This window comes from Eumetopias jubatus, unplaced genomic scaffold (genome assembly GCF_037043125.1).
Source record: "Eumetopias jubatus isolate StellerSeaLion01/CBP00866 unplaced genomic scaffold, mEumJub1_p1.0 scaffold_7, whole genome shotgun sequence".
NCBI lineage: Eukaryota > Metazoa > Chordata > Mammalia > Carnivora > Otariidae > Eumetopias > Eumetopias jubatus.
Window position 1 is genome coordinate 2,242,871 of NW_028274813.1, and position 26,525 is coordinate 2,269,395.

The 26,525-nt window shown below is 59.9% G+C and overlaps 2 protein-coding genes across 14 annotated transcripts in view; one reads left to right on the top strand and one right to left on the bottom strand.

Annotated features, from left to right (window-relative positions):
• Positions 1-39: 39 nt before the first annotated feature.
• XRCC3 (X-ray repair cross complementing 3) lies at positions 40-25,814 on the top strand. The gene is made up of 8 exons (XM_088024428.1): positions 40-99; positions 10,577-11,183; positions 12,977-13,114; positions 13,417-13,629; positions 18,066-18,220; positions 20,318-20,530; positions 20,671-20,717; positions 20,830-25,814. Exons 2-8 carry the CDS (start codon positions 11,129-11,131, stop codon positions 21,023-21,025), a joined length of 1,017 nt encoding a protein of 338 aa, XP_087880554.1. The 5' UTR covers positions 40-99; positions 10,577-11,128; the 3' UTR covers positions 21,026-25,814.
• KLC1 (kinesin light chain 1) overlaps positions 19,099-26,525 on the bottom strand; it is a 60,174-nt gene continuing 52,747 nt past the window's right edge. For 6 of the 13 annotated variants that reach the window (XM_028100232.2, XM_028100301.2, XM_028100225.2 and 3 more), the window contains 2 exons: positions 19,739-19,808; positions 19,099-19,533 (listed from right to left, as the gene is read on the bottom strand). In XM_028100232.2, coding sequence (XP_027956033.1) covers positions 19,531-19,533; positions 19,739-19,808 — 73 coding nt within the window. In that variant the 3' untranslated portion in view covers positions 19,099-19,530. Of the gene's footprint in view, positions 19,534-19,738; positions 20,145-22,694; positions 24,559-25,641; positions 25,709-26,525 lie in introns of those variants that run through there. The other 7 variants (XM_028100173.2, XM_028100182.2, XM_028100164.2 and 4 more) reach the window with 4 other exon arrangements.

The following is a 26,525-nucleotide window of genomic DNA, read 5'->3' on the forward strand; positions in this document are numbered from 1 at the left end:
AGGGAGGTTGCGAGGGGCGGGGCAGCGCGAGGCGGTGAACGGAGCGCGCGCGCGGTGAGAGTCGTGGGCCGCGGGGCTGCGGCGCGAGGTCCGCGCGCGGTGAGCTGGGCCCCGGCGGGGTCGCGGGTCGTGCGCATATTCCACGCCCGCGGGCGGGCGGAGGGGACAGCCGGAGCCCAGGTCCTGGCGGGCCCCTGGCGGCTCGGGAGCCGGGGTGCGGAGGCCCGTCCTGGGGGCTGCCACCCGCAGAGACCCAAGCAGGCCGGCGGGCTGCGGGGCCAGTCAGGGTGACGGCGGCAGTCTGGGGACCGTGGGGTGAAAAGTGAACCGGGGCCGCGCGGAGGGGCGTTCTGAGGCGGGGGGCGTCCAGGTGGGCCGCCGTGTAGGTGGGGCGCGTCGCGGAAGAGCGGCTGCGCTGGGTCGTCACGTGCGTCTGCTGGCCCTCCGCGTGTGCAGGAGTCGCTGGCGGGAATGGGGCGAGGTGGTGCAGGGCCTGGAAAGGGAAGGGGTCCCCAGAGAGGCCAGGGTCCCGAGAAGGGCCGCGGACCCAGGTCACCGGGAGAAGCTCCCTACCAGCAGCCCTGGGACGACCCGGCGCTCGTCGCTCCCTCCGGGAGGGGAACCCGGAATAGATGGCCACCCTGGAGAGTGGGTGGGCTGCCCCCACCGGGACTAACACACACACCCCCCACCCCCCACCCACCGGGACTAGACACACACACACACACACACCACCCACGGGGACTAGACACACACACCCCCCACCCACCGGGACTAGACACACACACACACACACCCCACCCACCGGGACTAACACACACACCCCCCACCCCCCACCCACCGGGACTAGACACACACACACACACACCCCACCCACCGGGACTAGACACACACACACACACCCCACCCACCGGGACTAACACACACACACACACACCCCACCCACCGGGACTAGACACACACACCCCCCACCCCCCACCCACAGGGACTAGACACACACACACACACACCCCACCCACCGGGACTAGACACACACACACACACCCCACCCACCGGGACTAACACACACACACACACACCCCACCCACCGGGACTAACACACACACACACACCACCCACCGGGACTAGACACACACACCCACCACCCACCGGGACTAACACACACACACCCCACCCCCCACCCACAGGGACTAGACACACACACACACACCCCACCCACCGGGACTAACACACACACACACACACCCCACCCACCGGGACTAGACACACACACACCCCACCCACCGGGACTAACACACACACACACACACCCCACCCACCGGGACTAGACACACACACACACACACACACCACCCACCCCCCACCCACAGGGACTAGACACACACACCCCCCACCCCCCACCCACCGGGACTAACACACACACACACACACCCCACCCACCGGGACTAACACACACACACACACACCCCACCCACCGGGACTAGACACACACACACACACACACACACCACCCACCCCCCACCCACAGGGACTAGACACACACACACACCACCCCCCACCCACCGGGACTAACACACACACACACACACCCCACCCACCGGGACTAACACACACACACACACACCCCACCCACCGGGACTAACACACACACACACACACACCCCCCACCCCCCACCCACCGGGACTAACACACACACACACACACACACACACACCCACCACCCACCGGGACTAGACACACACACCCCACCCACCGGGACTAGACACACACACCCCCCACCCCCCACCCACCGGGACTAACACACACACACACACACACCCCACCCACCGGGACTAGACACACACACACCACCCCCCACCCACCGGGACTAGACACACACACCCCCCACCCACCGGGACTAACACACACACACCCCACCCACCGGGACTAGACACACACACACACACACACACACACACACACACCACCCACCCCCCACCCACCGGGACTAACACACACACACCCCACCCACCGGGACTAACACACACACACACACACCCCACCCACCGGGACTAACACACACACACACACACCCCACCCACCGGGACTAGACACACACACACACACACCCCACCCACCGGGACTAGACACACACACACACACACCCCACCCACCGGGACTAGACACACACACCCCCCACCCACCGGGACTAACACACACACACACACACCCCACCCACCGGGACTAGACACACACACACACACACACCACCCACCCCCCACCCACCGGGACTAACACACACACACACCCACCACCCACCGGGACTAACACACACACACACCCCACCCACCGGGACTAACACACACACACACACACACACACACCCCACCCACCGGGACTAGACACACACACACACACACACCACCCACCGGGACTAGACACACACACACCCCACCCCCCACCCACCGGGACTAACACACACACACACACACCCCACCCACCGGGACTAGACACACACACACCCCACCCACCGGGACTAACACACACACACACACACACACACACACACACACACCCCACCCACCGGGACTAGACACACAAACCCCCCACCCCCCACCCACCGGGACTAACACACACACACCCCACCCACCGGGACTAACACACACACACACCCCACCCACCGGGACTAACACACACACACACACCACCCACCGGGACTAGACACACACACACCCCACCCCCCACCCACCGGGACTAGACACACACACACACACACCCCACCCACCGGGACTAACACACACACACACCCCACCCACCGGGACTAACACACACACACACACCACCCACCGGGACTAGACACACACACACCCCACCCCCCACCCACCGGGACTAACACACACACACACCCCACCCACCAGGACTAACACACACACACACCCCACCCACCGGGACTAGACACACACACACCCCACCCACCGGGACTAACACACACACACACACCACCCACCGGGACTAGACACACACACACCCCACCCCCCACCCACCGGGACTAACACACACACACACCCCACCCACCGGGACTAGACACACACACACACACACACACACACCACCCACCCCCCACCCACAGGGACTAGACACACACACACACACACCACCCACCCCCCACCCACCGGGACTAGACACACACACCCCCCACCCACCGGGACTAACACACACACACACACACCCCACCCACCGGGACTAGACACACACACACACACACACACACACACACACCACCCCCCACCCACCGGGACTAGACACACACACACCCCACCCACCGGGACTAGACACACACACACACACACACACACACCACCCCCCACCCACCGGGACTAACACACACACACCCCACCCACCGGGACTAGACACACACACACACCCCACCCACCGGGACTAGACACACACACACACCCCCCACCCACCGGGACTAGACACACACACCCCCCACCCACCGGGACTAGACACACACACACCCCACCCACCGGGACTAACACACACACACATACACACACACACACACCCCACCCACCGGGACTAACACACACACACACACACCCCACCCACCGGGACTAGACACACACACACACACATCCCACCCACCGGGACTAACACACACACACACACACCCCACCCACCGGGACTAGACACACACACACCCCACCCACCGGGACTAACACACACACACACACACCCCACCCACCGGGACTAACACACACACACACCCCACCCCCCACCCACCGGGACTAGACACACACACCCCCCACCCCCCACCCACCGGGACTAGACACACACACACACACCCCACCCACCGGGACTAGACACACACACACCACCCCCCACCCACCGGGACTAGACACACACACCCCCCACCCACCGGGACTAACACACACACACCCCACCCACCGGGACTAGACACACACACACACACACACACACACACACACCACCCACCCCCCACCCACCGGGACTAACACACACACACCCCACCCACCGGGACTAACACACACACACACACACCCCACCCACCGGGACTAGACACACACACACACACACCCCACCCACCGGGACTAGACACACACACACACACACCCCACCCACCGGGACTAGACACACACACCCCCCACCCACCGGGACTAACACACACACACACACACCCCACCCACCGGGACTAGACACACACACACACACACACCACCCACCCCCCACCCACCGGGACTAACACACACACACACCCACCACCCACCGGGACTAACACACACACACACCCCACCCACCGGGACTAACACACACACACACACACACACACACACCCCACCCACCGGGACTAGACACACACACACACACACACCACCCACCGGGACTAGACACACACACACCCCACCCCCCACCCACCGGGACTAACACACACACACACACACCCCACCCACCGGGACTAGACACACACACACCCCACCCACCGGGACTAACACACACACACACACACACACACACACACACACACACCCCACCCACCGGGACTAGACACACAAACCCCCCACCCCCCACCCACCGGGACTAACACACACACACCCCACCCACCGGGACTAACACACACACACACCCCACCCACCGGGACTAACACACACACACACACCACCCACCGGGACTAGACACACACACACCCCACCCCCCACCCACCGGGACTAGACACACACACACACACACCCCACCCACCGGGACTAACACACACACACACCCCACCCACCGGGACTAACACACACACACACACCACCCACCGGGACTAGACACACACACACCCCACCCCCCACCCACCGGGACTAACACACACACACACCCCACCCACCAGGACTAACACACACACACACCCCACCCACCGGGACTAGACACACACACACCCCACCCACCGGGACTAACACACACACACACACCACCCACCGGGACTAGACACACACACACCCCACCCCCCACCCACCGGGACTAACACACACACACACCCCACCCACCGGGACTAGACACACACACACACACACACACACCACCCACCCCCCACCCACAGGGACTAGACACACACACACACACCACCCACCCCCCACCCACCGGGACTAGACACACACACCCCCCACCCACCGGGACTAACACACACACACACACACCCCACCCACCGGGACTAGACACACACACACACACACACACACACACACACCACCCCCCACCCACCGGGACTAGACACACACACCCCCCACCCACCGGGACTAACACACACACACACACACCCCACCCACCGGGACTAGACACACACACACACACACACACACACACACACACACCCCACCCCCCACCCACCGGGACTAACACACACACACCCCACCCACCGGGACTAGACACACACACACACCCCACCCACCGGGACTAGACACACACACACACCCCCCACCCACCGGGACTAGACACACACACCCCCCACCCACCGGGACTAGACACACACACACCCCACCCACCGGGACTAACACACACACACACACACACACACACACACCCCACCCACCGGGACTAACACACACACACACACACCCCACCCACCGGGACTAGACACACACACACACACATCCCACCCACCGGGACTAACACACACACACACACACCCCACCCACCGGGACTAGACACACACACACCCCACCCACCGGGACTAACACACACACACACACACCCCACCCACCGGGACTAACACACACACACACCCCACCCCCCACCCACCGGGACTAGACACACACACCCCCCACCCCCCACCCACCGGGACTAGACACACACACACACACCCCACCCACCGGGACTAGACACACACACACACACACATCCCACCCACCGGGACTAACACACACACACACACACCCCACCCACCGGGACTAACACACACACACACCCCCCACCCACCGGGACTAGACACACACACACACACACATCCCACCCACCGGGACTAGACACACACACACACACACCCCACCCACCGGGACTAACACACACACACACACACCCCACCCACCGGGACTAACACACACACACACACACCCCACCCACCGGGACTAGACACACACACACACACACCCCACCCACCGGGACTAACACACACACACACACACATCCCACCCACCGGGACTAGACACACACACACACCCCACCCACCGGGACTAACACACACACACCCCACCTACCGGGACTAGACACACACACACACACACACACACACACCCCACCCACCGGGACTAACACACACACACACACACCCCACCCACCGGGACTAGACACACACACACACACACCCCACCCACCGGGACTAGACACACACACCCCCCACCCCCCACCCACCGGGACTAACACACACACACACACACACACACACACACACACACACACCCCACCCACCGGGACTAGACACACACACCCCCCACCCACCGGGACTAACACACACACACACCCCACCCACCGGGACTAGACACACACACACACACACCCCACCCACCGGGACTAGACACACACACCCCCCACCCCCCACCCACCGGGACTAACACACACACACCCCACCCACCGGGACTAACACACACACACACACACCCCACCCACCGGGACTAGACACACACACACACCCCACCCACCGGGACTAGACACACACACCCCCCACCCCCCACCCACCGGGACTAGACACACACACACACACACCCCACCCCCCACCCACCGGGACTAACACACACACACACACACACACACACACACACACACACCCCACCCACCGGGACTAGACACACACACACCCCACCCCCCACCCACCGGGACTAGACACACACACACACACCCCACCCACCGGGACTAGACACACACACACACACACCCCACCCACCGGGACTAGACACACACACACCCCACCCCCCACCCACCGGGACTAGACACACACACACACACACCCCACCCACCGGGACTAGACACACACACACACACACACACCCCACCCACCGGGACTAGACACACACACACACACCCCACCCACCGGGACTAGACACACACACACACCCCACCCACCGGGACTAACACACACACACACCCCACCCACCGGGACTAGACACACACACACACCCCACCCCCCACCCACCGGGACTAACACACACACACACACACCCCACCCACCGGGACTAGACACACACACACACCCCACCCCCCACCCACCGGGACTAACACACACACACACACACCCCACCCACCGGGACTAACACACACACACACCCCACCCACCGGGACTAGACACACACACACATACACACACACACACACCCCACCCACCGGGATTAGACACACACACACACCCCACCCACCGGGACTAGACACACACACACCCCACCCACCGGGACTAGACACACACACACACACACCCCACCCACCGGGACTAGACACACACACACACACACACCCCACCCACCGGGACTAGACACACACACACACACCCCACCCACCGGGACTAACACACACACACATACACACACACACACACATCCACACCCCACCCACCGGGACTAGACACACACACACACACACCCCACCCACCGGGACTAACACACACACACACATACACACACACACACACACACACACACCCCACCCACCGGGACTAGACACACACACACCCCACCCACCGGGACTAGACACACACACACACACCCCCCACCCACCGGGACTCACACACACACACACCCCACCCACCGGGACTAGACACACACACACACACCCCCCACCCACCGGGACTAACACACACACACACACCCCCCACCCACCAGGACTAGACACACACACACACACCCCCCACCCACTGGGACTAACACACACACACACATACACACACACACACACACACCCCACCCACCGGGACTAGACACACACACACACACAACCCCCACCCACCGGGACTAACACACACACACACACACCCCACCCACCGGGACTAACACATACACACACACACACACACACACACCCCACCCACCGGGACTAACACACACACACACACCCCACCCCCCACCCACCGGGACTAACACACACACACACACACCCCACCCACCGGGACTAACACACACACACACCCCACCCCCCACCCACCGGGACTAACACACACACACCCCCCACCCCCCACCCACCGGGACTAACACACACACCCCAGCCACCGGGACTAACACACACACACACACACACACACACCACCCACCGGGACTAGACACACACACACACACACACACACCCCACCCACCGGGACTAACACACACACACACACCCCACCCACCGGGACTAACACACACACACACACCCCACCCCCCACCCACCGGGACTAACACACACACACACACACCCCACCCACTGGGACTAACACACACACACACACACCCCACCCCCCACCCACCGGGACTAACACACACACACACCCCACCCCCCACCCACCGGGACTAACACACACACACACCCCACCCCCCACCCACCGGGACTAGACACACACACACACCCCACCCCCCACCCACCGGGACTAACACACACACACACACCCCACCCCCCACCCACCGGGACTAACACACACACACACACACCCCACCCACCGGGACTAGACACACACACACACACATACACACACACACACCCCACCCATCGGGACTAGACACACACACACCCCACCCACCGGGACTAGACACACACACACACACCCCACCCCCCACCCACCGGGACTAACACACACACCCCACCCCCCACCCACCGGGACTAGACACACACACACACCCCACCCCCCACCCACCGGGACTAACACACACACACCCCACCCCCCACCCACCGGGACTAACACACACACACACCCCACCCCCCACCCACCGGGACTAACACACACACACACACCCCACCCCCCACCCACCGGGACTAACACACACACACACACACCCCACCCACCGGGACTAGACACACACACACACACATACACACACACACACCCCACCCATCGGGACTAGACACACACACACCCCACCCACCAGGACTAGACACACACACACACACCCCACCCCCCACCCACCGGGACTAACACACACACCCCACCCCCCACCCACCGGGACTAGACACACACACACACCCCACCCCCCACCCACCGGGACTAACACACACACACCCCACCCCCCACCCACCGGGACTAGACACACACACACACCCCACCCCCCACCCACCGGGACTAACACACACACACACCCCACCCCCCACCCACCGGGACTAACACACACACACACCCCACCCCCCACCCACCGGGACTAACACACACACACACACACCCCACCCACCGGGACTAGACACACACACACACACCCCACCCACCGGGACTAGACACACACACACACCCCACCCACCGGGACTAGACACACACACACACACACACACACACACACACCCCACCCACCGGGACTAGACACACACACACACACACTCTCTCTCTCTCTCTCTCTCTCTCTCTCTCTCTCCGGAATTTGAAAACAGCAAGCTTGGTATTTCGTCCAGGTGTTCTGTTTACCTGGAGGTGGTTTTGGGTGGTGCCTCCCTGGGTCACCTCTTCCCGTTCGTGTCCTCAGGGCCCCTGAAGCTGAGCTCCCTGCCAAGCCAGGAGGGTGCGCCACAGCTCCTTTGACAATTTACTACTTGTCCTGCAGATGATATCTCTTTCGTATTTGCTTTCTGTCTTCAGGAATCTAACCTCACACCTTCCACACACTCAGGGTACCTTTTGGAGCTTGTCACAGTCCCCATCGCCTCTCTCTGTGTGTGGCTGGCCCTGGGGCCCTGCATTCAGGCGCCTCTTTCTGGCAGAGACCCAACCATCCTTCTGCAGTTTGCGGTCCTGCTGGCCTCCGGGGGGCCGGGGCCTCTGCGTGTGTCCTCGCCAGTGTCAGCAGCCCTGGCCTTGGAGCGCCTGCCACAGGCAGACGCGGGACCCAGAGCGTGAGCTGCTTCCTGCAGCAGCTGTCATGATCACGTGGTGCAGTCACACCTGGGCATCAGGCTCTGCAGTCACCCCAAACTGGTACTGTCAGTTCTGGGTGCCAGATCTGTTTCCCTGACCGGCCTGTGAATGGGACGGTGCGAGTCACCTGGTTCTCGAAGCGCCAAAATCAACCTGATGTTGTCCACATCCTAACACTCTGAGCGCTGCAAGGGCAGGTGACCTTCCCCTCGGCAGAGGCCTTGCTGGTGGACGTCGGCACAGGGTTCAGCGGGCCAGCGTCTGGCTGTGGGCCTTGGCGTTCCTGCACCCACCCTGCTGCACCCCCAGCCCTGCTGCTCTGGGGGGTTTGCTTCTGCGTGGCCCTGGGCTGAGTGGGGCAGCCAGCAGGGGTGGGGTTGGGCTGCTGGTCAGGGGACGGGTGCGGGCTGCAGGGCAAGGGCGGGACAGTCTCCACTGTCCTCTGCTGAAACAGCTTGGTAGTCGTGGAGGTTCCAACTCGCAAGCATCCTGCAAGATTCAAAACTCACTTTTCCCATTCTTGCCAGATCCTCCATGGAGACACACTTAGGGGAGGTGAAGCTGGAGAATGCAGAAGACACTTCATTCCCACGAGCCCAGTGCATATGATCTCCAGCTGTCTGCGTCATCCTCACCAAAGAGGTGGTTCAAGGCAGGGTGCTCATCTGGAAACCAGGTCCTGGGGCCAGGACTTGGGGCCAGAGAACGTGCTCATTTTTAACCCTTTCTGCAGGGGACGGAATGGGCCTGCCTTGTGTAGCGTGGACCTTTAGAATGCAGGTGACCTGGGGGCCCTTCTCCAAACACATCACTCTGTGGATTGGAATTCATGGTTTCTAAGTTACCGAATGGCGGCTCTATAACAAAAGCATTGCCTTAGACTCACCTCAGTGGTTTTCCTGCTAAAGTCTCTCCTGCAACCTCGGGGCTGACGGTGAACCCGTCTCAAAGGGGACTGCACACCCAGGCCACCATCACTCTGCTGTGCTCGGCTCCTGGGTGGTTTGCAGTGACAGCAAGCACATTGGAATTTGTGTCCCTGAGAAGTTATTCATCTTTGTGGTCAACCTGTTGAAGAAATGGATTTGGATCAATTGGACCTGAATCCCAGAATTATTGCTGCAGTTAAGAAAGGTATATTTATTGATGTTTGGATCGAGTAGATATGTGAAATGTATGGATGTACGTGTACACAGTGCACGAAAAACAGGTTAACGGTGTTGCCTGTCCAGGTCCTCCCCTTCGCCAAGCCAACTGATGCTGATTAGTGACCCATGCTGGAATGTGTTGCAGGTTTTTCGGGTGTGTGTGTGTGTGTTTCACTGAAGACTTTTTTAAAGTTCATTTTATTTTCATCAAAGGTAACACATGTTTATCGTCTAAGAAGTGAAATGGAACTATTTACACCACTTATGATTTTATCAACTTCTTTTGTATTTACATCTGGGTTTCTAAATAACGTGCTTGTGTTGCTGTGTTCAATTTGTCAGTGTCAGGGGTTACTCACGGAGTGGGTGTTGCACTGATTAGGACTGGTTTGCTTGTGCCCCCACTTACTCCACCCCTCCCCCCACAGTTGGAACACAGTTTGGGCCATTAGGGCTTTGACGGGGGACATGGTGACTGCTGCTGAACTGGGAGGTTAAGACTGTTTCCTTTCTTGTCCCATCTTTGTTATTTTTCCCCAGCGTTGTTAGTTGCCTCCTTTTTTCCAATGCTGTGTTTTCTGTGCATGGCTCACTGACTTTCCCCACATTGTCCAGTATGTCCGTCAAGCACCAGTGCCTCATTTCTAAATGCTCAAAGGGTTGAACAGCTCACCCGTTCTGTTTGTTTCCTGGTGCATGCATCCCCAGCTGCCCTGCACCAGCTGGCGTCCTGGGACTCCCTTCCATCTCCCCTTGTCTCCTGGGGCATTTGATGGGGAAGCGTCAACATTAGGATGCTTGTTGATCATATAACATGGAATCCTAAGTACGCGTGGGGGCTGATGCAGCAACATGGTGATGCCCTACACGGGGGCAGAGTCTTGAGGTCCTGTTCCTTCATCCTTGGCTCTTGGTTTTTTCAGAGCCCATCAGTCGTTTTGCTTTGTTTTCTCTTTCATCCAGCCTGTCTCTCTGTTTTAACTGGAGCGTTCAGTGCATACATATTTAAGGGAATTCCTGATACGTGTGGGGTTAAGTCTGCCTTATTATGCTGAGCTATTTTTTGTATTTCTTTTTGTGGTGGTTTTCCATTTTTGGCTTCTGGATTGGTTGAATATATTTTTAGCAAATTTATTTTGTACTAGTTTGAAAGTAATGCATTTATCCAAGCCCAAAATTAATGTATCCACTCTCCTCCCCAAGTACCAGGCCTTTTGGACACATTAACTCCGTAACCCTCCCCACCTGGCTGCTGCCCACTGGCATTGTCGCCCTCGTGCATTCTTCGCTGTTTGTGCCACCGGCCATCCCGCCCTCCCCACCGTGCCAGCGGTCTGGTACAGTGGACGCTTGCTTGGAACCCGGCTCAGCTTTCCGTCCTGCACCCCTTCCCTCGCGCGTGGTCCTCAGCCTGCCCTGGAATCATCCTCTAGCCTTGCCTGTGTGTAGGCCTGCCCAGCCACAGAAACCTCCTTTCTTGAGAGATGTTTCCGGGGTGCGGAGCTGGGTTGCATCCACTGCTCTGGGCACCTGGGAGAGGCCCCTCTCGTCTCTGGCTCCTGCTGCTGCAGCTGTGAAGTGGGGCTCCCCCAGGCCCCCTCCCTCCTCCTGCTGTCGTCACACTCTACCAAGGGGCTCCCAGAGCCTCAGGGAGTGGATGGATCAGGCTCCTGCCCGCCGGGTCCCCAGAACAGCATTCCTGAGAGCACCTGCTGTCGTCGTATTGCCTCGTGTTACCGTGGTCTGAACTCGCCCTGTTATTTATTTGTATAATTTCAGCCAAACTGAAATCAGTGAAGGAGGTTTTGCATTTTTCTGGACCAGACTTGCAGAGACTGACCCGCCTCCCCAGCCTTGACGTGCAGCACCTGCTGAGAACGGCCTCCTCGCACCTGCAGGGGACATGCGTCTGCACAGGTGTGCACGGAGAACGTCGGGATGGGGACCTGTCAGGTGGCGGGGGGAGACATGGGGGCCCTCGCTTCTGAGAGTCAGCTCTTGGGCCAAAAGAGATGGGACCGAGCCAAGGGGCGTGGGAAGCAGGGGTGAGTTGGCAGTCAGAGCCCGGAGCCCCCAGGTGCCCATGGAGCACTGCAGCAGCCGTGACTGCCTCCTCCCTGCCGGCTGGCACCTCATCCACCCACGTGACCGAGGTCACCTGTCCTTCCACCACGTGGTGCCTGACACCCTCCCCGCCCCCCCCCGCCCCGCATTCCCAGCGCTGCATCTGCACCAGCAGAAGCAGAGGTTCCCCGCGCAGCACCAGCGCCTGAGCCTGGGCTGCCCTGTGCTCGATGGGCTTCTCCGCGGCGGCCTGCCCCTTGACGGCCTCACCGAGCTGGCCGGCCCCAGCTCCGCCGGCAAGACCCAGCTGGCGCTGCAGCTCTGCCTGACTGTGCAGTTCCCACGGCAACACGGAGGCCTGGAGGCCGGTGAGTGGCTGCCCCGAAGTGGGGGGCAGAGTTGCGGGGGCGGGGGTCCTGCCCAGGAGTTGAGGGGGGCCAGCAGTGCTGGGGCCGTACTCCACGGAGGCTGCGCCAGACGTACCCACAGTGTCTTCCTGGTTCCATCTTTCTCTGCCTCTGGCAGAGCGAAAAGTCCCCTCGCGGGCTGTGGGCCTGGCCCGAGGGTTCCTGCGAACTCACTCACACCACCAGCCTGCACACACACGCTCGTACACACACTCGCTCACACCACCGGCCTGCACACACACGCTCGTACACACACTCACACCACCGGCCTGCACACACACGGTCGTACACACACACGCTCACACCAGCGGCCTGCACACACGCTCGTACATGCACACTCCACCGGCCTGCACACACGCTTGTACACATGCTCACGCCACTAGCCTGCACACACGCTTATACACACACACGCTTACACCACCAGCCTGCACACACGCTCATATATAGACACACACGCTCACACCACCAGCCTGCACACACATGCTCACACACGCCCACACCACCAGCCTGCACCCACATGCTCACACACGCCCACACCACCAGCCTGCACATACATGCTCATACACACACACACATGCCCACGCCACCAGCCTGCCAACTCTTTGGTCCTCAGAGGCAGACCCGGGCAAGCAGTATTTCGCTTTTCTGTTTCCGGGGAAGGAGCTTGCGGGCTGGAGCCCCAGGGTGGTGGGGGCGGGCAGGCCTGTGTTGCGTGGCGGGGGCTGGGCCGTGCTTCTTGCGTTGCTTTGTGTGGCTGACATCTGCATGGGCTACGCGGTAGAGGGACTTTTCCAGGCTGCCTGCGTGTGTCACTCAAGTGTTCAAAATCTGAATTGTTTTTAACTAAACGTGAGGTAACTGGTGCGCACGTGACATTGTCGGGTAGCTGCCTCTCTGACGCTCCACGGTCCCTCCTTGCTCCTGGGCTGCACACAAGCCGGCAGCACCTCCAAGCTCACGTGCACACCTCACTGCCCGGACAGGCTGGGCCATGTGGCGGGCTAGGGATGCAACCGGGACCAGACATCCCGCCCCGGTGACATGCACCGGGATTATGCACAGGTTCCTGTGGTCGCAGAGCACCCCGCAGGGGCACCGGCAGCAGGCTGCGTGGTCTGGATCTCTCCCGCTTCCCGTTAGCACCGTGAGCTCTCGTGAGGGGCAGGGTCTGTGCGGCTCCCGTGAACCCCCAGCGTCTGGCACCAGCCAGGTCTGCTGGCCACGGGCAGGGGCTCCTGACCACGTGCGGTGCTTGCTCACACCTGAGGCAGGCGTTTGTGTGTCACTCTGGTTCCAGCGTCTCTGTGCGAGGTGCAGTCCGGGAGGGCCTAAGGGCCAGGCGCCTGGTGCTGGTGCTGGGTAGATGGACTTGGCCTTGGAAGCGGGTCGTCCGTTTACCCCACGAAAGAGGCACAATGATGCCCAGCTTGCGTCTGCTCAACCAGTGTGTCCGCGGGGCCCTGTTGGGGGGCTGCGCCCGAGACAGGCTGGGTGTGGAGTGCAGGGCTGGCCATCCAGTCTTGATGCTGAAGCTCTCCCAGCCTGGTCTCCTTCACGCCACGATGGCCTGCGACATTCTGGCCCAGCAGGGTCCCTGCAGACTCCTCTTCTCCTGGATGGGTCACACGAGCAGTTACCGTTGGCATCTGTGTCCAGGCTGGGTCCGTACTCAGGGTGGGCCTGGCCTGGGGGAGAGGGAAGGGCACCGCGAGGCTGGGTGCTCAGAGCTTCCTGGGCCCACCCCTCCTGGCGCCAGATGCCCTGAAAACAGCCCGTAGTAGAGCCCGTGTCCCCCATTCCGGGACACAGCAGGCCTAGCGTGGCCCCTCAGCTGCCCGCAGGCTCGCTCGAACCCCGGCCTGAGGTGGCCCTGCCCCATGGAGAAGCCGGTCTGGGGGGTCTCTACCCCTCCACCACCGCCAGGCCACCCAGGGCCTCTCAGTGACAGCCACGTCACGCCACACCACACGGGCTGTGCTGGGGATCAGAGACCCGTGCTTCCAGCTCCTGCACGGAGCCGCCCACGTCTGCCAGACAGAAGCAGGGACGCCAAAAACCAGAAGCTGGTGGGCACAAGGCTGTGGGGAGCCAAGCTGCTGGGTGGCCAAGGAGGCTCTGGGGATGTCCATCAGATGCTGGGCTATGGGCCGGCCGCACAGGCTTTAGCCCCTGGGAAAGGAGACATGACCACAGTGGCAGGGGGGACCCGGAGAGAGCCGGGCGGGTGTCCCAGGCCTCGAGGTGGCCCCGAGGTTACTATGACATTAAATGTTGCATCCAAAGATGCCTGCTTTCCTGACAAAATAACTCCTTTCACCCAGTGAGATCTGAAAGCCCTAATTTTGAAAAGAATGGCAAAGACACTTTGGATTTATTTGAATCTTGCACTTGATGGAGCCCCCTCTCTCCCTGGCCCGCCACCATCTGCCAGGACCACCCTGGAGAAGCCACCATGTCCTGTGGCGGGTGGGGGCGGCGCGGCGAGGCCCTGTGCCTCTCCCAGCCACACACCCAGGGGGGTAAAGGGGCTTCGGGGCTGCACAGACAGACTTGGTTCCACGCTGAACCTTCCGTCCAGCCTGCTCTCCCCAGACGGGCCAGCACGGTCACGCCCAGCTGCTCCCGGGGTGGACAGGGTCAGGGGCTCAGCCGTGTCTCCAGGCATTTCCCCGAGGGATGGTCTGGAATGTGCCCAGGAAGGTTAAGGAGATGCTGACGGTCAGGCGCTCGCTACAGACTTGGTGGTTCTCGTCCCGCCACGTATCCGTCTCTTAAGTGTCAAATTCTGCCAAAACACAGTTAGGTCGAAGTCAAAAGTTAGGCACAAACAGGGTGCGTGCGCATATGTGGTGTGGGTCCTTTGGTTCATCCAGTTCCCCTGCCCAAGGCTGTGCAGTGACCGATGCAGGTAAGGGACCCGAGGTCTGCTGGGGGTCCTGGAGCCAGAGCTTCACCAGAACCCCGGCCATTTCTTCTTTTAAAAAATTGAGATGTAGTTCACATACCATAAAATTAAAACGTACAATTTAGTGCTTTCTAGTGTATTCACAGAGCTGCGTTTCCATCGCTACTGCCTAATTCTAGAACATTTCGCGGGCCCTCCCCACTGCCCACTGGCAGTCCCGGCTCCACTTCCTGCTCCGGGGTTCGCCTGTTTCGGACGTCTCGCGGAAGTGAAATCCTAGGTCGTGACCTCTGCGGTCTCTCCCTCGGCATGATGTTGGCACAGTTCATTATGTTGGAACACGTGTCGTACTTGGTTCCCTTTTCCAGCTGAACAATATTCTGTTGTGTGTCCAGAGCATGTTTGTTCGCCCATCCGCCCATCCACGTGATGTGACTTCCACCTCGTGGCTTTTGTGGACAGTGCTGCTCTGAATGCTGGCGTACGTGGCTCGTGAGCACGCGCACACCCAGTACCGCGGGGTCCCGTGCACGTGCCACGTCCGAGTGGGTGAGGGGCCGCCAGCCGGCATGCCACCCTCATCAGCGCACTGTCCTCGCCGACGCTGGACTTTGCGATCTGAGCCACCGTCGTGGGTGGGCGGTGGTCCCACGGTGGATTTGATCTGCATTTTGGGATGACTGAGGGTGTTCGGCATCTCCTCATGGGCCTGTCGACCATCATCTCACGTCTCCTGTGGAGAAAGGTCTGTTCAGATCCCTTGCCTGGTTTCTGACTTGGGTCGTCTTGTGGTTGAGTTGTAAGAACTCTCTGTCTGATATGGCTGCTGGACTCTTCCCAGACACGGAATTTACTGTATTTTCTCCTCTCTGTGGGTTGTCTTTGTTTTCTTGATGGTACTGTGTTGATCAAGTGCAGTTTCTCTCTCTGCCTTTGCTCGCTGTTGGTGTCACATCTGAGAATCCAGTGCCGAATCCAAGGTCACGGAGGCTTCCCATGTCTTTGGAGTTGGGTGCCCTGGCAGCGCCTGGCCTACAGTGACCTAGCTGTCCCAGCACCGTTTGGTGGAGAGACCATTCTTTTGTTGAGCTGCCTGGGGACCTTGGTTGAAAATCAGTTGCCACAAATGTTAGGGTTTACTTCGGACGGCCCCCAGTTCTTTCTGGCTGTGGACTCGGGGTCCATTCCCCGGTGCGGAGATCCAGGCCCGGGCCGGGCTGTTGCCCCAGGGTGTCCGGGCTTCTGGGGACGCGTAACCCGCTGTTTGCCGACTGGCTTTTCCAGTCACACACAGACATGGTTGTCACCGTGCAGCCCCGGATGGAGCAAGGAGCCGAGAGTAGAGCCTTTGAGGGATGGTCCTGCGTGCGCAGGAAGGGCATTGCCAGAAACCCGGGCCCTGATAACTCCCTTCACTTCCACTCGAGACAGGCTGGGGACAGGCCCGTGGGGTGGCATCCTGTCAGCAAGGAGGGGCCCTTTGTCTTCCCAGGGGCCGTGTACATCTGCACGGAAGATGTCTTCCCCAGCGTGCGCCTGCAGCAGCTCATGGCTCAGCAGCGGCGCCTGCGGACAGATGTGCCGGGAGATGTGGTCGAAAGAATAAAATTTGGCAACCAGATCTTCATTGAGCACGTGGCCGACGTGGTGAGTGTCGCTCTGGCCCTGAGTGCCGAGGGGAGGTCGGTCCAGTGGGCAGGGCCACACACGAGACCCCGGGCCACCCCCAGTACCCGTTGGCAGAGACACGTGCCCACGCACGTGGGCCACACATTCAGAGCCACACGATCTGGTACCTGAAATTCCGGTTGGACCAGGCATCCTGCGGGGCTCGTCACCGCCACGCACAAGGAGTGGGGGAGGGCGGTCCCGCGGGCGCGAGGGTGCCCAGCACGGCGCCTGCTGCCCTGACCCACGCCCCCCGGCCGTGGTGTTCAGTCCCCTGGAAAAGGCCGCAGCTGCAGGGGACACCTCCCGCCGGCCACCCTGTGGTGCCCCCTGCCCACACGACGTGGCCGGCGGTCCAGGCCAGCCGTCCCAGCCACAGCAGTCCGTACTGGGTTTTATTTCTGCCTCTGGCAGAGCAGAAAGCCCCCCCATCAGGGCACAGGAGCCCCCCCGCCACAACCTGGCCAGGGCCTGGCAGGTCCCCGGCCCCAACAGGCCCCTCAGACGGCTGACTGCCACCTGGCCACAGCACTCGGGGGACAGATCTGGAAGCATCAGCAAGTGACATGTCCCTGCCGGTGCGCGGCGAGCAGGGACGGGAACCCCCGGGGAGGGGACAAAGGTCGCGCAGGCAGGGGGAGCGGTGCCGCCGTAGCGCACTGTGGCAGGGACGGAGGGCGGGAGAGGACCACAAGGGAAGGTGGCAAGTGAGACTAAAGCAGTACAGCAGGCGAGAGTAAGGAAGGCCTCTGCGTGGGGCCGGCTCCCGGGCACATCAGCACCGGCTGGCGGAGCGCCCCGGTGCCGGTGGGCCTCCCCCCCGCGTAAGGATTCTCACAAAAATTGCAAGGAAAGGGTAAGGTATATAAACTTTTAATTTTTAAAAACTGTACAGTGAAACCTATCTCACACAGCTTGGGGAAGTAGCGCGGTAAGCTCCGGCCCACGGGGCCCGCAGCCACGGCCTCTTCCACGGAGGGTCAGGACACAGGCGGCCTGCGGGGCTCCCGGGAAGCGCAGCCCAGGAGGGAGGCCGCGCCCACCCCGCCGTCCTGTAGGGGCCAAGCGTGGCCATGGCTTTGCGAGCGGCGCGCATCCCGACGAGCAGTGCAGTTAGTAGTAGGACAGTGTGCTCCGTGGCACAGGGACACGGGGTTAGACGAGGTTAGTGCTGCAGGCTCCCGGCTCCAGGGCCCTCCAGCCTCGGTGGCCGTCCCCTGGCTGTCACAGGGCTGCCTCTGGCGGCACACAAGCAGCGTCGTCCCGGGTCTTCCAGGCTGGGGGTGGCTTCACTGCGGGAGAAGAGCGCCGTCAGGGCCGGGGCCGCCGAGCCCCAACGGTGGCCTAAGTGTGGTTCCGAAGACAGTTCTGGGGGCGGAGGGCTTCCACCCTCTTGCCCGGTGTCTCCAGGAGGCCAGGGGGGTGGTCAGCAGTGCCAGCAGGGCCTCCCCACCTGCCCAGCCCCCCCCTCCCGCGGGGACGGGGTGGGGGACTCACATTACCGCTGGCGTCCTCGAGGCCGCTGCTGCTGTCATTTTCCACAGAAAGAGGCTCTACTGGAGACGCCCTAGAGACGGAAGCACAGACAGGGCTTCACTCAGGGTGGGCCAGCCGGCCGTGGTCACGGCACCAGGGCCCGAGTCCCAGCCACAGGGCAGACGGCTCCAAGGGGCAGGCCTGAGGCCCCGGAGGCTGGGCGGGGTGGCGGGGGGCCACCTGCCCCTGCCCCCTGCTTGGGCACAGTACCGGTGGCCCCACCCCCACTACCTCCTTCCTCCTCCCACTGGGGGGTTGCTGGGCAGGGGGCAGGGCCACCCGCACACCCGCCTGGCAGGAGTGTGGTCTCCGGGACCGTGGCGGTAACAAGTCGGCCTTGCGGTGTGGCTGCGTCCGGGGTCAGTGCCTGGCAGGGGGCCACGGAGGGAGAAAGGCCCGGTCACAGTGCTGGCCCCACGTGCTGTCGGCCCCACCAGACTTGAGAAGTAAAGGGATGGGTGTGTGAGGGGTCCCTCGGCACAGGGCAGCCGGGGAGACGCCAACGGCACGGGCGGTGACGCCACCCCCCTCGGCTTCCAGGACACCCTGCTGGAGTGTGTGAGAAAGAAGGTGCCCGTGCTTCTGTCTCGGGGGGTGGCCCGTTTGGTGGTCATCGACTCCGTGGCCGCCCCATTCCGCTGTGAGTTTGATGGAGCGGCCTCGGTCCCCAGGGCCAGGCGTCTGCAGGCCCTGGGGGCCGCTCTGCGCCGGCTGAGCTGCACCTTCCAGAGCCCGGTGCTGTGCATCAACCAGGTGGGTACCCCCCCCCCACCGACGGCAGATGTCCTCGGCATCCATCTTAAGGAAGAAGCTCGGGAAGGGCAGAGCCATTCACGCCAGGGTGGGCAGCAGTGGGGTCCTCGCTGCAGCTGACCCCAGTCTGCACGTTCCAGGTGACAGAGGCCACAGAGGAGCAGGGCACGGCACCTGGGCCACAGGGGTGAGCACCACCTCCCCATCCCCGCTCCCCCCCCCCCCCCGGCAGGAGGGCCGCCCAAGTAGCGGTGGGACCCCTGCGGTTTCATAAGTAACGGTTGGGCCTGTTTTCTCAGTGTCTGGGACGAGCGGGTTTCTCCAGCTCTCGGAATGACCTGGTCCAACCAGCTCTTAATGAGACTGATGGTCAGTCGGCGCCACCCTGACCGCACCCTGAGGGTGGTCTTCGCCCCTCACCTGCCCCCCTCGTCCTGTTCCTACACAGTCAACGCAGAGGGAGTGCGAGGGACTCCTGGGACCACGTCCTGCTGACACGGCAGCTGCGGAGCAGCCGGCCAGGTCAGCCGCGGGTTCTGGCCGAGACTTCCGCGCCCTGCGGGCACGGGGGGGGGCTGACGACTCCCACACCCGTCGCTGGGTCAGGATGTGCTCGAGGGTGTTGGCTGCACCTCCTCCACGGCAGGGAGGCAGGGCACACAGATGAGCTGCCCGCCGAGGCCTCCCCACATGCCCCATGCCCCCCGTGCTCCCCATGCTGCCTGGCACAGTGGGTCCGGGACCGACCCCCTCACCACAGCTCACGCTCTGCCAGGCTCTGCCCTAAGTAACTGCTCCACGTTGATGCAAGTCTTCTCCACAGCCCCTGGGATGGGGAGTTGCCATCCCTGGTCTCAGTGACACTGAGGCACAGAGCAGTCCAGTGACTTGGCCATCCTCCCCGTGGCTCCATGAGCCAGACACCGACCCCGGGCTGGTGCCGGGAAGAGAGGCACACGCCCGACCCAGTGCTGGGGGTGGAGGCAGAGGTCCCTGGAACCGGGCAGACTGTTTGAACATTTTCTAGAGCAGAAACATTCATTTGTAATTTCTATTGCCTGGTTAAAATATTCTGTGGCCCTCAAAAGGGTAAGAATGGCTATAGTATAAACAGGAAAAAGGTCTTTTAGGGCTGCAATTTGATAAAAGCCTTTCTGCAAGTGCAGATTCTTCACACTAGGAAATAAACCATTTTATTTTTGTAATTAAATAATAAACAATCCCAAATTATTTTCTAGGCAGATCACACTAACAGTGAGGAAACTACAAGACAGAGTGTACACGTGGCAGACCCCTGGGGGGATGCACACCAGTGCTGGAGCCCTGCCCACCCACCCCAGAGGGACACCCCTGCAGCAGGGCGGTCTCTCTGTGACACCCTCCGTCCCATGCACTCCTCAGCACTGTCAGACAGGCCTCGCAGACCTGGTGTGTGCCCCCCCCCCCGAGGGTTCTCCCCTAGGACGATGGGGACAAATGTGGAACAGTGCGTGTCGTTAGGCCTATCCCAGTCACGCACAGGATGCCGGTACACCCTGATGAGCCGCCCTCCGCTCATGGGAACCTCACCCTCTGTCGCTGCTCTTCCACTTTATAGAGTTTTCAGAAGTTTGAAGACCATACAGTGCACTGCTCAGAAAGAAGTGCAAATATAAACATCTCAGAATATAGCCTCATCTATGCCGCGTGCTTCCCAAGAACTGTAAACAATGTATTTTTTAGCAATATTTGTTACCATAAACACTAAATTTCTCATTACATGCTATTTCTAGCAGCTTTCTGAACAAATGATAGGAACTTTTTAATTCCAGGAAACAACAGACTCCCCCCGATACTGTAAACACAAAGCAAGCACCACAGAGACAGCCCGCTGGCCCCGTGAACTGCCGGGTCGGCTGCGTGGGCAAGAGCCGGGAGGGTCAGGAGGCCCAGGCCTGCCACAGCCTCCACCGTGACGACCCGTGGTGGGGGCTCCGCGGACCATGGCCAGCTCCTGTCCCCCTCCTGTCTGCTGGTTGGGGACTCGAACGGGACAGGAATGATGTACAGTGGGTGCCGATGCTCTAAGGGTCACCTCACCAAGAAAGGAAAACGTTGCGGACGAGGGACAGCCACCCCCACTGCTTCGCTCTTCGAGAATGTTAAAATCCACACAAGACTTGAATGAAGTAGTGAGAACCAGGCTCATTTCTGTTTTGATACAAGTTCAAAAATCAGACAGCACAGATTTCCAGGCAGTGTCCCGAGACAGGAAGGTTTCTTACGACCTGGTTTAAGGAGGCCGCCTGGCTTCTCTCACCCCGGCCACATTTCCTCACAGCCCCACAAGGCAACGTCGGCCCTCAGAGAACCAAGCGGGGCGATTTGACCAAGGCCCCTGCGCGGTGGCCGGTTCCCACCACCTCAGAGTGCAACGTTAAATCCTGTTCTCAGCCCCATGTTCTCCAGATCCAAGTGTCACTAAGGGAAACTGGGTAGGTTTCCAATGTCCTGGATCCGCTTCATGGCCCGAGGAGCACTGGGGATGGAGGGGAGGGGGCAGCTCCCGGGGCCCTCCCCACCAGCCACATCACACCCCGACACCCCCTGCACCTCGAAGGGAAGTGCAGAGCACACAGTGCCTCTGCAGGGACATGGCTCACGCGTTCCCTTGGCTCGAGTGTCTCACAACCCATCCCACGTGTAAACCAACTCTGGAGCGTTTACAAAGTAAGTTCCTGGTCCCTCGGAAGCTGCAACACGGGGCCAGTCGGGCACTGCGGGAAGAGGCCAGACGCACGGGCTCCTGCAGGCAGGACACAGAGCGCCAGTCTCTGGGCGGGAACAAGCACATGGCCACAAACACCGGCAGGCGAGGCCACGTGCTCCTGTGGTCTTAAATGATGGGACATTTCTGAACGGTTTCGGGCCTGCAGCCCCGGAAGGACACGTGCAGTATGTGGAGGCCCCCCCCGGGCAACCCCTCAGGGAGTCCCAGTGAGCACGTACCCCAGCAGAGTGCAATTCAGGAGGGAGAGGTGACTGAGGACAAACAAAAGCATGTACCCTTGCGGTGACACCACCGAACATTAACGTCACAAACGGCAGCACACCACGGGGACGCTCCGAGTTTCTCGATCCCCCTCATCTACCTGCTGCGTCTTCACACTCCCACCCACTGGCCTGGACGAGGCCCTTCTTACCGCCGCTGCCACCAGGAGCCACAAACCCCTTGTCGTCTGCTCAGGACGTTCTAAACCCACCCATGAGCCTCACGCATCCCCTCACGGGTAGGGCCCCAGTGGACTGGGAAATGTTCCTGTCAAAACCTACCCCGTGTTACTTAATGCTACAAAAAAAACTTTTTTAAAAACAAATCCCGCATCTCTTCCTGCTCAGCACTCGGGCCGGCAGAGGGAGAACGGGCTCCACGGGGGCGGGCTCAGGAGCCCGCGGAGTGTCCGGCAGAGCCGTGGAGGGGCCACACTGCAGGAGCGGGACTCAGCAGAGACCCAGACCCACTGGCAAGTCACCCACTCTCTGAATTCCAGGCAGCACTGCCAGAGCTCATCAGATGCTTAGTCTAGAAGGGTGCAGTGTAAAGTTCCAGAGTCTCAATTTACAGCCTTAATCCGGTATTAAAATTTAAAATCGATTCTGGTGTAATGGCAGGAAGTACAAGCATCCGTGAGCAGCGGCCGACTCTGAACGTGCTGAAGCCAGCTGCCGGGGCTGGTGGGCCACTTGGGCCGCCACGCCCGGCCGGTCTCACACTCACACTTCAGCAGCTCTTGGGTCGCTAGTGCCGCAGCCAGCTTAACAGAACTCGGGCCAAACCTCCACGAGGTGGTGGACAGCACTATCTAGGAAAGGAAGCAACCTGGGAGGTGGGTCCCCTGCAGAGCGGGGAGGGGCGTGGCAAAGCTTGGAGGGTCTCGGTGCTTCGTTAGTCTCAGGGGGTTTATCTAGCTCTGCCTCGGCCCTCAGTGGGCCAGGTCAGGGTGGCTGGCACTCAGAGCTCACGAGTCTGCCAGACAAGTATTTCGTTCCTGCGTGAAAAAACAAATGGAAAAATTACACTTCACCCATACTCCAAAGGACGCCAGAGTCAAGGGGTCCCAGAGCTGTAACAATCACAGCGGTACACCTCTCAGGTCAACGCTCGGGCATCCTGATGCCCACGTGCACAGGGGCCAGCACCGAGGAGGAGTGCGGGACCCGGTCGACCCCAGACCTTTTACGACAGCGACACCTCTTTCACTCTCACGAGCAGGCGCGCTCCAAGCGCACTGGCCAGCGCTACCGGTACCTCACCTCTCGCCGGAGGCCTGGCCGAAAGCACCCTGGAAACAGCCACCTCCTGAGGTGCTGGGGGCTGAGGAGGAAAGCCTGCTACCACCCGTGAGCATCCAAGAGGTGAGCAGCTGGGCCAGGGCTGCTAAGAGGTGCAACGGCCAGGACGTCTGGTCGGGGCGGACGAGCAATAACTGCTAAGTCAGAAGGTTCTCTTTCCCTAAGCTCAGCTGCAGGCTCAGCTGCCAGGTCTGCTCGGCACCCTTGGCCGCACCCGACAGCCACACCAGACGTTGAAAAGAAATGGATAATTAGTAAGAGAAGAAGAAGGTGCCAACAGTTTTAAATGTGAAGGTGACAGGTTCGTGCAAGCCTTGGGACACCAAGAAAAGTGCTAAAGATTGGGTGTAAAAGTGACAATATGTCAGTTACATTAGTAAAGGTCTAATAGTTTTAAAACACTGAACAACAGCTTAACTGGACAATGAATTAGTTACAAACTTACCAGAGGCTAAAATCATACAAATTAATAATACACAATAAGTGACCAAGTTTTGATATTACTTTATCGGAATATTTAAATTTTAATTAGCTTAAACTATTCAAAGATCATGAATATACTGAGAATGTCCATGATATGCACATTCCCACAATTAACGTAATCAAATTAATGCAGAATCCAGAAATATCATTATGATGGCCTCTTTCTCTAAGACCCAGAAAATACTTGAGTGTTCCCAAGACCGTCGGAGGCTGCAGCGATGCCCGGGAAGGGCCTGTGGCCGCCCAGCTCCCTAAGCTGGGTAGTCAAGGGCACTGAGTGGGGCAGGGCTCCTTACTTGGAAATGGTCTTCAGCGGCCTTGCCACCCACGTTAAGGACATTCAGGGAACTGGCACGCTTCATGCTGCAAACAGGGCAGTGGACATGCAAAAGGACAAACCAGCGTGTCAGTCAACCAGAGCGGCAAACAAAGCAAAGACATCCCCAAGGCCTCTGTCACGGGGGGGGGGGGGGGGGGGGCAACCCCTCGTGGAGAGCGGGCCTTTCTCTCTCTCGGGCAGGGGTGTCTGCCCAGTTCTTAACACAGACGCCCCGGGTCTATCCATATTTAAAGTTCAGTAGAGAAAAAGCACAGTTTCTCTGCATCTGTCTCACCAAAGTATTTGTCTTAAATACTACGTGTAAATTCCACGTGTCCTCATACGTTCACAATCTGAAGCCTGGCTCGTGGAGGAGCCAAGAAGCTCTGCCCGCGCAGCCCTCTGGCTGGGCCTGAGTCTGCAGGGCACGTCAGATCAGTTTTAAGAAGGGAGCCTGGAGCCTCCTCCAAAACCTACCACTCACCCTAAGTGACCATATAAAAGAGAGACCCCTTGAAGCTCAGTATCTACATATATTCGTGTACTTTATGTATTTTTATATTAAATTTTATATTAAAAGGAAAAATAATTATTAGCAAAATACTAAGAGTCTGATTTCTCTGCTTAGAAACCAAAATTTAAAACAAATTTCATGGCTTTACCTTTAAGGAAATCTAGTGATTTAAATGTGTATTTACTTTTTTCTCCCATTTGACACCTTTTAAAATAACTTGATGAAATATCCTGCAAATAACCTAAAACCTAAACTTAAATGATAGTCATAAAGTTACTATCATTGCTTACCACCACCAGGGATGCCCTCAAACAGTAAATCACCTTAGCTTTTAAAGTTAAAATAAC